A 13,127-nucleotide genomic window follows, 5' to 3' on the forward strand; every position below is an offset into this window, starting at 1 on the left:
GGCACACAGTAAATGTCAGAGAAATACTGCTCTCCCCACCATCGTCATCACCATCACCCACAGACTCCTACAGTCATGGATGCCATCAGCTCTCCAGCTTCTCAGCTCCGGCGTCCAGCACCCAGAGGCCCCCAGCCCCCGGTTCTGGTGCGCTTCAGAGCAGATGAGCTGATGATTCACAGCAGGAAACCATCCAGAAGACAAGGGAAGCGCAGACTCAGTTGCACTGACTCAGTGACTGCCCTTTGCAGAAGCCCTCTCCTCTCTGAGCCAGCCACACAAACACCTCTTAGAACCCCTTGTTCGCAGTCAGCCCAGGGGCACCAACACCGCGCTTAGTACCCCCACCCATCCCACGCTCCCGATTCAGCCTGAACAATGGTGAGCTTCATCAGTCCACACCCGAGCATCTCCCGGCCAGCCAGTGCCCCTCACTCTGCCTGCATGTCTCTGTGGGTCAACAGCTATACTTCCTGGAAAGGAAAGGCTTTGAGATGACACATGCTCTGGATGCTTCTGGGATGTGTCCCTACCCCTGCCCCAGGTCTTCCTGCGAGTTCAGAGACGGGAAAGATGGTGCCGTGCAAAGCTTAGCATTGTGCTCACAGGGTTGTGCTGACATTGCAACCCTCTGCTCAAGATACGTGTGCTTACACACACACACACACACACACACACACACACACACACACACCCTACTTTAACTATCTCTTTGTTCACTACTCAGGGGAAGGTAACATTGGGACTCATAAGCTTTCTCTGGCTCCTTCCAGAAAATCTTGGGGGGTGGGGGAGTGGGGAGTGGGATGAGGGAGAGAGAGGGAAATGGTCCGGATGCACTTGTGGAGATTTCACCCTCAAACTGTCTCTGAAGATGGTGGGTGTCGTTGCCTCTATTTTACAGATGGGGAGACTGAGACCTCAGGTTGTCTGCATCTTAGAATGAGCATGACCAAGGCGTGAGCCCCCCAATCCTCACCAGACTGACCGCAAACCAGGATGTGGGAAGAGGAAAAGCCCAGGCCTCCTACTAGCTGTGGGATTTTCCACAAGGGTGCTTCTTTAAAAGTCTTGTTTTTCTTGGATGCAAACTATTTTCTGCATAATTAATTGCATTTGGAAATTACAGAGCACTTTCCCAGTCACTGGGTTGGAAATGTAAATGCAAGCCTGCCTGGGAGGGGAAGACCTGATGTGGGGCAGGGGAGTGTGGAGAGGCTGGTCGCTGCTCTCTCAGGAGAGCCTGAGTCTGCTCTGACCTGGAAGGGGCGAGGTGAGTCTGAACCAGAAGACACAGAAAGGAGGGGTCAGCCGGTTGGTTTCCAAGATCAGACCTGCAGGCTGAGAAGAGTCTATTCTGGCCAGTAGATGGGGACACAGTAGGATGCCCCAGTGACCACAGTGTCCCCAAGTGGCCCTAATGAATCATGAGTTACAGCTCCCTCCTTGACTACACTGCGCATATCTGGCTACGGGGCCTCTGGTTCCTTTCTCACACAAAAACTGGGACCTTTCTATTTCACTGTAAATCATGCTACATCCTGAAAAAGAAGTCTTGTCCCCTACAGGGGGAGGGGTCAGGACTGGAGGGAATGAGCCTGAGCTGATGGGGCTGCAGTGACAGCCAGCATGGGTGACCAGTGAACCTGAAGCTGGTTCCTGGGGGAGGCGGCTCCCAAGGGTGCTGGGATCCCCTTTCTCCTCAATCCTTTCCTTCCATCCCTGGTTCAGTGGGTGAAACCCATCGAGCATGGAACTGCATGCCATGGAAGCATCCACTGCCCCTGGAAGGGAAAACAAAAAGAGCAAATCCACCTGACACAGGGGGCTTGAGCAGGGGCAGGTCGCTTTGTTTCTCTGTCTTTACACCTAGAGGTTCCTAGGACCTGAACCCAACAGCAGAAGGAGCAAGAAGGGGTTCCTTTGAAGAAGCCCAAACTGTTGGGAAGAGCAGAGGGGATTGGCACCCCTAATTCCAGGAAGGAGGCCCAGGTGTTTCCCCCTGACACTGGCACCCACCTGAGGTGCTTGCACAGGATGGCATGGCCACAGGGCGCGGTGAAGGCAGACAGGCAAAACACCTGGATGACCCAGCCGGGTGACACAGCCGAGGATAATTTAGAGCTGGCTGTCACTCTGAGACAGCACAGAATCCATCTATGCTGTGAAGCCTGAGGCCAGGTCCCTGATAACCCACCACCTGGGGGTGCGGGCGGGCCGAGGACAGGGTGGGTGAGGAGCCCCAGGCAGGCTCCAGATGGGCACAAGACATGCACAGGTGAGCGCTTTTGGTGTCCAGCAGGCTGATAAATGGGTCCTGAGTGAACGATGGCATTCACAAGAATGGTTCAGACTGGGAGGATTGTTTCCCCCCTCCTATTTGTAGAAAGGGCTCTTTTGAAATCAGTAAGCTGTCACTGAAGAGACGACTCTATAATAAGCAGTGAATGCGCTGAAGGAAATGAGATAAAGAAAGAGCTTAATGACCAGGTATTACCTGAGGAGCTGCTTCCCCCACCCGCACTGCCTACCTCCTAGCCCCCACCTCTTACCACCCCCACCCCCCCCCCCCCATGCTGCTAAGAGGCGCTGATGGACGTGAAATTCACTGCTACCTTCCTCACGGTGTCACAAAGGGTGCCTGGACCCAGAAGTGCCGGTGCAGGCGGTAGTCGGCCCAAGCAGTGTAGGAACATCAGAACGTCTTCAAGGACGCTCAGCTGGTAACTGTGATGGAAACCGGAACTGGGAGTTAACAAGGCGCCCCAGTGCAATAGCGGGTGACCTGTTGTGCTGCTCCCTACAAGGTCATAGGTTTGAATCCACCAGCCAGCCCTCGAGAGAACAATGCAGTTTTCTGATGTGGAAATGATCGACAGTCTCAGAAATGATGTGGGCCGTTCTCCTGTGTCCTATAGGGTCTCGAAGTGTTGGAATTGACTCCATGGCAGGAAAGTTGGCATTTTGGCTTCAAATTTCAATTGGTTTGCACTGATCCACTTGGCAACTGGGAGACCCCTTGGTTGGGGTTATCACCCCACTCCTTCTCATCCTGCAAGGGGCTGGGCTACTGAGACGTCACATTTGGGAGGGGGTGCCCTGGTTCTCAGTAAAGGGTCTGGCTTCACCCCCAGGCCTACCACCCCGCCCCGGCTTTGTCTGTTTCTACAGCAGCTGCTGTCTTGTTCCCCGCCCCCTGCCCTTCCTGCTACATTGAAAAAAAATTAACAAAATCCTGCTGCAGTGAAGTGGGTCCTGATCCAATGCCCCCCTGGAGGTGCCCTATGAACGAGAAGGACGGAGGCAGGCAGAGACTCACACACAGGGGGAAGAAAGGATGCAAGGATGTGACTAGAGGCCAGTGGCCAGCAAGGCAAGCCATTGCTGTGAGAGGCTAGAGAGGTCTTCCCCTCGAACTGAGACAGGGGAGAGACCTACTGAGGCCCTCAATTCAGAGTCCAGGCTCCCAAACTCTGAGAAAACAGAAATCTGGTTCTTTAAATTCTGCTGACAGCCGGGCTGCGCTGGATGTCCGCGGCTGGGTCTGATGCCGCACTGGCTACCTTCCGGGTCACAGACGGTCACACTAGGTAGGGACATGCATGTGTATCCGCCTTCCTCTCGGCACCTGGGGGAAGAGTCAGGGCTTTCTTCCTGAAGCAATCGTTGCAGGCTAGCTGGAAGGATAAGTGACGGAGGATGGTGGCAGGGTGACTTTCCGAGGGCTACATCCATGGTCCGTCCCTCTGAGTTCTGCGCCCGTACCCTCAGTGTATGTCTATTCCCGCTCAGATTGTGGGGTCTTTGTTTCTCGCCACTAGGCAGGTGAGTGTGCCCTCTCTAAGGCGTCTGCCAGCACAGTCACCTTCAACTTGAGGTGGGGGGTCTGCAGTGTTCATTGTGGGATTGATGTTCTTCCTTCCACTTTCGTAGGGGGATCCAACCTCTACCTTCTTCTACCACCAGCTCTCAGTGGAGAACTCTCACACCTGGCCCTCTCCCCTAGCCCAACCCCTTCTCTGAGACCCAGTTGTGGTCTCCATGATTTCAGTCCAGCACGCATTTGGCAGGTGCTATCAGGCGTCCTTGAGTGGGTGCAGGTGCGCGGAGTCCCGTGTCCAAGAGCAGGGAGCACTGTGCGCCCTGCCCCGTCCTCTGCATTGTGATGTTTGAGTTCACCGCGGCAGCCGTGAGGTCCATCCATCACCTTCAAGGTCCACCACTTTTTCATTGCACCCTCTCCTTCACCTGGCAAGGTTATCCTGCTCGATAAGGAAGCAATGTGCACATTGACAGTCCCTCCCTCAGAGAAACCCGGGCCTCGCAGGTCGGCGTTCCAGGACAGATCCACTCCATGCCTATGTCACTGCTTTCGTGCTCAGAGATGGGAAAGCACGTCCTGATGCCAAGATCCCACCTGATGGAGCCAGGTCTGCATGGATCCGACACTCATGACCCTCATGGCTGACCCGGGTTCTTTCAGCCTGGGGGCCTACAGCAGCGAAAAGTGACAAAAAGTGGTAAGGTCATGGGCAGGTGAAGAAAGGGGCAGGGAGAAGGAGGGCCCCATGAAGAGGAATCTTGGCATCCATCTAGATGGGCATTTTTAAGTGACAGGCTCCAGCAGGAGCAGACAAATAGCTTCACACCGCCCCTGTCAATGGAGAGATAAGGCGAGCGACACATGGTGACAAGATGGAGCGAGTTGTAGCTGGCTGCAAGCCTCATCCAGGGCTCAGGTTACCCACCAGCCAGAGACGCACGGGCCCTGACAGGGCTTCGCTGGCCAGCCACACAGCAAGAGGCAGGCACAGGTTAGGAGCTGAGACGTGGAAGGCCCAGCAAGAAGGACAGGATGCTCAGCTCATTCCGACTCGTGGAATCAAGGAGCAGGCTCAGGGGCACTCTCCCTATTCAGGAGGGTGGTGGCCAATCTTTGGTGAACACCCAGGACCCTGTCAGGCCTCCCGCACAGAAGGAAGGTGGCACACAGCTGTGGGCCCCACTCCTCTCCAGGAGGCACCCAGCCCTCTGCAGCATCCCCGAAGGCGGCCCGTGTCATCGTCAGAAGAGAAACTGCTCAAGTCAACTGGAAAATGTTTCACTTGTATTTGCTAGTATTCCCAACCCTTCTTTGGCATGGTTCAAAAGTTGGCATTGTCTAATTGCTGATTTCCATTTGCGAACGAATCAGCGTAAAATAAAATTAAGTGCCAAATTAATCTACCCATCGCATTGTAGGCATTAATTATCCTTGGAGCCATTTTTCTCCCCTGCACGCCATGTGTCAGGACAAGCCGGGGTACAGTGACAGACACCTCAGCCCAAGCAGTGGCGCCTGTCCCTGATCTCTAAGGTCAGCAGTGGGCTATGGGCAGTGGGCTATGGGCTATGGGTCTGACTCCAGGCAAATGAAACAGGCTCCTCACCCTGCAAAGGTGTGCTGGCGCTGTCGGTCTGGGGATGTTGCCTAAGCAGTAAGTCATCTGCTACCTGCTTTGGGGGATAGGTTTCCCAGTGGCCCCAGTAAACATATTAACCATGTATTTCCCTCAACAGAGCAGGGTCCCCCTCTGTGTAGAGACTGCTAGCAGGGGAACAGTCTTTCAAATTACATGTGGAGCTCTTCAAGTGTCCCCCAAGGCTCCACAATGCAATGATACTAGCCTGGATCCCTGGGAAAGGGACACATGGCTCGCAAGTCGATTCCGACACACAGTGACCCTGAAGGACAGAAGGGACCATCCCTACAGAGTTTCTAAGACTGTGATCTTGATGCAAACAGACTGCCAGCTCACTCGCCTAAGCAGCCTCTCAGTGGGTTCAGAGCACTGAGTTTCACCTTGCCTTGAGTGCTTAGCCACGGAGCCACTGGGGTTCCTCTGGGGAAGGTAAAACTGGTCATCTGTGACTTCATCAAAACTGCCATTCCTAACACTCTGGGCTCGGAGACCTGGGTCTGATCTCCTTTTCTCAGAGGTTTAGCATCGTCAGAACCTTTCTAACAGGCATGAACTAGCCTGGACCTAGTGCTATGGGTGAGAAAGAAGGCAAAAGCCATGCTCCATCCTATCCAAGAGTACAGTGAGAGGAAGGCGGAGTCCTGTTGGAGGGCTGGCTCTCACTGGAACCCTTGACAACTGAGCCCCTGGACTGCTTTGGACACAGGGCCTGCACACATAAGTATGCACTAGGAGTTGTTACCTGGTGCCCCAATGGCCAAGAGGGGCACAGCCACCAAGGGGCACAGGCAGCAAGCCACCAAGCAGCCTCGGGATCCTCCTCAACAGCGCCACTGAGTGAGTGGCTGCAGCTGAAACAACAAGCTGATCAGCAAGCTCAAGCTCTCTTTGCTTGGCATTGGGAGCCGAATGGACTCTGGAATATGTCTCTGTGATTGGAATAGAAAGGGAGAGGGTGCTCAAAGAGAAGATGGTAGACCTAACCTTCTGTTAATTAACAATAGCTGAAGTGCCCACAAAATATCACATCTCCATAACCTTGAGTCTTGAAGCAATAGATGGTGCCCAGCTATTACCACCAAGGGCTTTCAAATTAGGTCCTAACTGTGGGACAAAACTCAAAATCCTGAAAGACCAGGCTTACAGGTAGATTTGGGGAAAGTCATATTAACGACTTGCAACACGACACAATCTTGTTTGCTGAAAGGGGGGAGGACTTGAAGTACTTGCTGATGAAGAACAAGGATTGGAGCCTTTAGAATGGATTATAGTTCAGTGTAAAGAAGACCAATGTCCTCACACCTGGACCAGCAGGATGGAAAAAATGGAAAAAAGATCGAAGTTGCCATGGATGTAACCTTGCTTGACTTCACAATCAATGCTCATGGAAGCAGCAGTCAGGAGGTTACATGACTCGATGCACTGGGTAAATCCGTTGCACGGGATCTCGTCCGATTATTGAAAAGCAAGGGTGTTCCTTTGAGGGCTAAGGGGAGCCTGCAAGCCACGATATTGTCAATTGCCTTCTTGCATGTGAGAGTTGAACCTTAAATAAGGAAGTCCAAAGAAGAATCGATACATCTGAATTGTGGCGCCAGCAAAGAAGATCAAAATCACCACAGACCGCTAAAAGGCCAAACAACCCTGTCTGGGAAGAAGTACAACCAGAATGCTTCTTAGAGGCAAGATGGCAAGACTTCCCCTTACATACTCTGGAGAGACCAGTCCCTGGAGAAGGACATCATGACTGGTAGAGAGGCCGTGAAACAGAGGATGGATCGACACAGTGGCTGCAATCAGGGGCTCTAAAGGAAGAGCCATTGTGAGGAAGCCGCAGGACTGGGCAGTGTTACCTTTCGGGTCGCTATGGGTCCAAACTGACTTGATACCACCTAACAACAACACAGGTGGAACAGAGGCTGGTAGAAGCCCCAGGACAATGGCCCTTAGTTGCCGTCTGGAAAGGAACTCACCCCTGTGGCTCAATGTTCAGCCAAATAGTAGACAGGCAGGTCTAGACGGAGAACAATGACCCTTGGGAGGCGCACGCACTTTAGAATAACCAACCATTTAAGAGGAAAGGGGCAGCATTGGCTCCAGGGTCAAAGGCAGAGGGGCAGGAAAGAAGGAGGAATGGAACAGGAGACCCAGGGAAGAGATTGGACAAGGCACGGTACATTGAGGGATGGCAGTGAAGGAGAATGAACAAAGCAAAGGCATGTGAATTGTGGCCGGTAAAGCTGATGATCTGCTCCGTTGACCTGTGCCGAATTCACACTCAAAGAGTTAAAAATAAAAGCAAGAGCCCCCCCCCCCCCGTGGAGCACAGCTCTACTCTAATGCCCAAGGGTTTGCCATGACAGAGGGGTGCCCGCAGGACTAATAGACAAAGTAGAGCTAGGATCATATTTATGGTGCCCTAAGCCCATGCACCTGTGAGGACAAGCAAATCTGTCTGGGAAGAAGTACAGTCAGAATGCTTCTTAGAGGCAAGATGGCAAGACTTCCTCTTACATACTTTGGAGAGACCAGTCCCTGGAGAAGGACATCTAAAGTAGAGGGACCGTGACAAAGAGGAAGGTCCTCAAGGAGATGATGGGCTGACCCCATAGCTGCAGCCCTGGACTCCAGCCTGGGAACGATGATGAAGAGGGTGCCAGCCCAGGCAGTGACTGGTTCTGTTGATCATAAGGTTGCTATGGGTCAGAACCGGCTTGATGGTTCTGAACAACAAAAAACGTGTGCTCAAGGCCCCAAGTGACACACTTGATGATGAGCATAGAGGCTGGCATCAAACCCACTTGGGCGGGCAACATGTTTTGGTCAAGATGCCAGCCATGAAATGCCTAACACGCACAGCAAGCCACCCGAACTGAGTCAACTTGACGGCAGTGGGCTTGGTGTTTGGGCTTGGGGGCCAGTGCTCACGCGCTGAGCAACTTCTGAATGTCAGGATTTGGGAGGGAAAAGAGCAAAGTGCACATTTAACTAACACACAGATAACACCTTACATCAGGAATCCGGAGATTTGCTCTCAGGGCAGTCAAACCCAGTCCCGACACCCTTGCCAGATGGAGGAAAGAGGAAGCCAGGGGGAAAGCCGCCTGGGAGCCAGGGTGCTTCCGGGAAAGAAGGTGAGGCTTTGAAACTCCATCAGAGCCTTGTAATGATCCCCCCCTGTGCAGCAGCTCACAGACCAGCCTGGAGGCCCACCAGTCAAGCCTCCCGCCTCTCCCCAGGCCCCCAAGAGGAAAGGAACCTGCCAGCTTCCTTTAAAGGGAGAGCAAAAAGCAAAACAGAGTTGAAAGGGAAAAAAAGCTGAAGTGACTGCTCATCTGTTTGAAGGCGGCAGGCGGGCAAGGAGCAGGTTTGGCACCGAGGCAGGGGGACCCTGGGGAAACAAACCTGCACTCCCAGAGATACAAACCAGGAAAAGCTGTGCTTTTCATGAGCAGAACACCTCCCTGAGGGTCCCCGCTGGGCAAGCCTTGGATTCCGAGCATCTCCAAGCGCGCACTTCCAAAAACCAAGGTTGCCGTCTGTTTGCTTAATCGTGACCTCGACACAGCATGTCTGGTAACGGGCTCGATTGCGTTTAGATTGTGAATTAGATTGGGGTTTGCAAAGCAGATCGTCTGTTTTCCATTCAACGATTCACTCACAGTTTGTTTCCACTCATCCAGGGCGATCCCCTCAAGGTACCATCGCTCAGCGGGCCTCCTTCCTGGGCTTCCTGTTCCTATCCCTCCTGCCTGCCTACAGCTTGGAGGCCTGCCCTTGGGGGAGGCTGAGGGAGCTGGGGTGTTAAAGAAGCACTTCTCCCTCTTGTCATTCCTTCCCTTTGAGGGGGGTGGTGGTGGTTGGATCTTCAAATTCAGCCTCCTGTCATCCTGTCAGCTGGGGTCTCTCCCTCAAGGGGTGAAAAGGGAAGGGTTAGAACAAGGACAACACAAACCCCACTGAAACTCTCCTCTCAACCCAGCTGTATGTGGGTGGGAGGGTGGGGTGGCGGTCCTGGCAACCCCCACCTCGCCCAGAGGGATGAAGGAGCAGGAACTGAAATGAAGGCAGAGAATTAAAGATGAGATTCATGCAATCTGATGACAGAAAATACCGGAAGCCAATCGAGCCACTTACATCACATGCATTGAACCCAGCGGAGGTGGAAAGGAGGGGGTCTGGGCTAATAAAGCTAGACGCCTTTCTGGAAAGGCGTTGTGAACCTAACAACCATGAGGCAATGTCAGGGGACGCCACTGACTCGTCTTCCCAGGACACAGCTGAAATAGCACAGAAAACCCGCCAATCACACTTAGCACAAACTTTCAAACCAGAAGGCGTCCTGGTGGCAGAATGGTGAGACATGGGGCTGGTGACCACTGGCTGCTCTTCAGGAGAAAGAGGAGGCTTTCTGCTCCCGTACAGAGTTATAGTCTCTGAGACCCACAGGGGTAGTTTGCTCCTGCCCTATGAGGTGGCCAAGAGTTTTATTCTCAAATAACCTGCGTGCCACCAGGCTCAGAAACGCGGCCGTGAGACAGACACCCCTACCTTCCAGCCAAGCCTGCCTTGGAGCCACCAGAAAAAACACAGTAAGAGACCCAGTCTGTCTTGCTGCCCCCACCAGCTGAGTCGACGTTGAGTTTTTGGAGATGTCTTCACACAGTTTGTGAAACCTGCCCCTCTTACAAGGTCCACCTGGGTCCCCAGACGGCATCCAAACCACCTGTCATCTGCAAGCTCCCAATGTGTCCCGAACGCCCACCTATTTATCGCCATGTTGTTGTTAGATGTCAACAAGTTGGCTCCAACTCGCCTCCACCCTGTGTACAAGAGGACAAGAGACTGCCGGGTCCGGCGTCATCCTTACAATGGTTCTTAGGTCTGAGCCCATTGTTGCAGCCACTGGGTCAGTCCATCTCGTGGAGGGTCTTCCTCTTGGGCGCTGCCCCTCTGCTTTACTCAGCAGGATCTTCCTTCCCCGGAACTGGCTTCCTGCTATAACATGTCCAAAGTAGGTAGGGCGAAGTCTCGCCATCGTTGCGCCTAAGGAGCACGCTGGTCTTACTTCTTCCCAGACAGATTTGTTTTCCTTTCCTTTTAGCTTAGCACAAAAACAATCCGATTGAAACAGTTCACATCGCCCCTCAAAGGATTCTGTTTTTCGAAGAGCATGCTAAGTGATCTAAGCCACCTGCTCAGCATGGCCTTGCAGCCTGTCTGGGGAGGACACACGCCTGCTCTGGGCCTCCTCAGGGAAGAGAGCTGGGAGGAGAGGAGAAGATTCCACCTGCAGGGGCTCTCCCCCTCCCAGCCATTGTTCGAGGGATAGAGTGGTTATCCATGGCTCCATTTCTTCTCTTAGAGTTTCCCATCCCCCGACAGGTCCCAAAGCCCAGGCCTCCTGACTTGGACCATCAGTGAGTAGATGACAGATGGGGAGTGGGGGTGGGGGAGGGCCCTGTCTTAAGCCAATAAGCCCCCTGAAATCCCCCAGTGCTTTCCAAGAAAGAAGTAGCCCTTCTCCCTGAAGAAGGGGCTTCAGATTCTGGAGTCATCTGAGGACAGCTCACGACTTTCTGGCCCGCACCTGCTTACACCTCAGAGAAATTCCTGGCCCTCCTCCCCAGGTCCAGCTCCACAGCCGTATCATTCCATCTTCAGTAGGGACCTAGTTCCTGAGACTTGTAGATGGACTGGCTGACTCGCTGCCCCAGACCACCAGCTCAGAGGAGGCCCTGCCTTTTCCTCTGCACCTTCTAGCACAGCCACTCCTGGCCCCAGGCCCTAGCCGAGAGGGTCACAGTGAAACATCTGGTTTCTGCCAAGACCCAGTTCCTTTCCCATCTCGCTTGATCATACACGTTGTTCCTCCAACAGCAGCACCCCCTGCTTCCAACTTCAAAAGAAGCAAAAGTGGGGATGCGTTAGCCCCGGAAAATCATCAGCGTTCCAGGGAGATCCAGCTAACTGTGGAGGATGAGTTCTCTTTGGTGATTAAAGGAAAGAACAGGATCCCACTCTACTGGAATAAAATTTACATGAACCAGAAACTCCGCTCTCCTGCCCTTTGCTCTTGAGAGATTGTGAGACTCTGGGGAAACAAGCGCATACCCACACCTGCCTTCGCTTGTCCACCTTTCTCAGGCTTCCAACCTGGGGACAGAGCACAGGCCTTGGCCTAGGTCAGCGGTTCTCAACCTGTGGGTTGCGACCCATAGCAATGAAAATTTATGGTTGTGGGGTCATCACAACATGAGAAACTGTACTAAAGGGTCGGGGCATTAGGGAGGTTGAGAACCACTGTTCCAGGTGTCCCATCGAATCGCTAGCTCAGGACCCCAGCCTGTTTTCTGAAGGGGGGGACACCCCCCAATCCCCAAGCATCCTCAGCCTCCAGAGAGGGCACCTCTCTGCTTACCAAAAGCTACCTGCCACCTCAGTAACTACCTGCCAACCCGAGTCCCGGAAGGTCCACATCAGACAGGACTGTGCCCCTGGGGGCTGGGACCAGTGGGAGCAGAGTGAAAGGAGGAACCTGTCTTCAATTTCACAGCATCCTATGTGGCTCAACTTACTTTTACCCTGAGATTGGGTCACAGACTACACCAACCATTAAATAAATCAATAGATGGTCCCAAAGGAAGAGCAAGTGGGCATACCAAAAGTACAGTCAAGGCTCAGCAGAATTTCTGACGAGACAGAATTATCTGGAAGAATGGCTGAGGGAGACGTGCTAGCTCTGCCTAACTGGGCAGATGGTGACTGGGCCTCAGAGCAGAACCAGGCGTTCTAAGAATTCCCCTTGTCAGAGTTGGACACAATTCCGCCCCCTAGACCCCCACCCGCCGCTGTTGTGGTTCTCCAGCCTCCCTAGTCAGTGCCCCCTGACTGTAGGCCCCGGAGCTTCTTGGGTTTGCAGCGTGAGCATGCGCCTTCCATCACAAGTGTCCCCTCACCCCCACCCCCGTGCTCACTAAACGCAGTCCTACATGACCACATGTCTTCACCGCTCAGGACACACACTCTGTGTTAAAGGTCCAGGTGCTTCTTTGACCCAAGAGCCTGAACGAAGAGCTCATGCCAGGAGCAGAGGTCAATTGTTACCAATCCCTTACAGTCAACGTCCCTCCCCCTCTCTCCTCGACCTGGACAGAAATCCAGGACGAACAAGGGCCATGTGGTAAGTGCAGCAGCCCCGGGGCTGTCCTGGCCGCCCCCTCATCAATCACCTACCACTCGCGGGGCGCGGGCTTACCTGCAGATGTAATTCGTCTTGCAGGTGTCCTGCAAGCTCAGGCAGTTGGGCTTCTCCCTCTCCTCGTAGGAGCAGACGGGGACGATGGTCTGCCGCCGGCGCTCGGTGCAGGCGATGTCCCGGCAGGAGCAGAAGAGCATCCCGTAGCTGTGCTTGGCCGGGACCTTGTCGAAGAACTGCCGCAGGGCCTTGTGGCACTTGCGGCGGTTACAGACTTCATTGGACATGCTGCTGGTACACGGGGTGATGTAGGCCGACCTGTACTTCTTGCAGGTGTCATCCAGGTTGCAGGCCTTGGCTGCGTCCAGGCAGTTGTTCCCCTTGGAAATGTGCTCCACTGTGAAAGGAGAGAAAGCGGAGCCATCGTCAGCCTGGCTCCAAGCCCAAGGGCCTGCCACTCAGCTGGA

The 13,127-nt window shown here is 53.7% G+C and overlaps 1 protein-coding gene across 1 annotated transcript in view; it reads right to left on the reverse strand.

The window, feature by feature from the left end:
* GFRA1 (GDNF family receptor alpha 1) overlaps positions 1-13,127 on the reverse strand; it is a 248,526-nt gene that overhangs the window by 61,725 nt on the left and 173,674 nt on the right. The window contains exon 4 of the mRNA XM_075534439.1: positions 12,721-13,057. Within this exon, the coding sequence (XP_075390554.1) occupies positions 12,721-13,057 (337 nt within the window). The remainder of the gene's footprint in view (positions 1-12,720; positions 13,058-13,127) is intronic.

This window comes from Tenrec ecaudatus, chromosome 16, assembly GCF_050624435.1.
Source record: "Tenrec ecaudatus isolate mTenEca1 chromosome 16, mTenEca1.hap1, whole genome shotgun sequence".
In the NCBI taxonomy this organism is placed as follows: domain Eukaryota; kingdom Metazoa; phylum Chordata; class Mammalia; order Afrosoricida; family Tenrecidae; genus Tenrec; species Tenrec ecaudatus.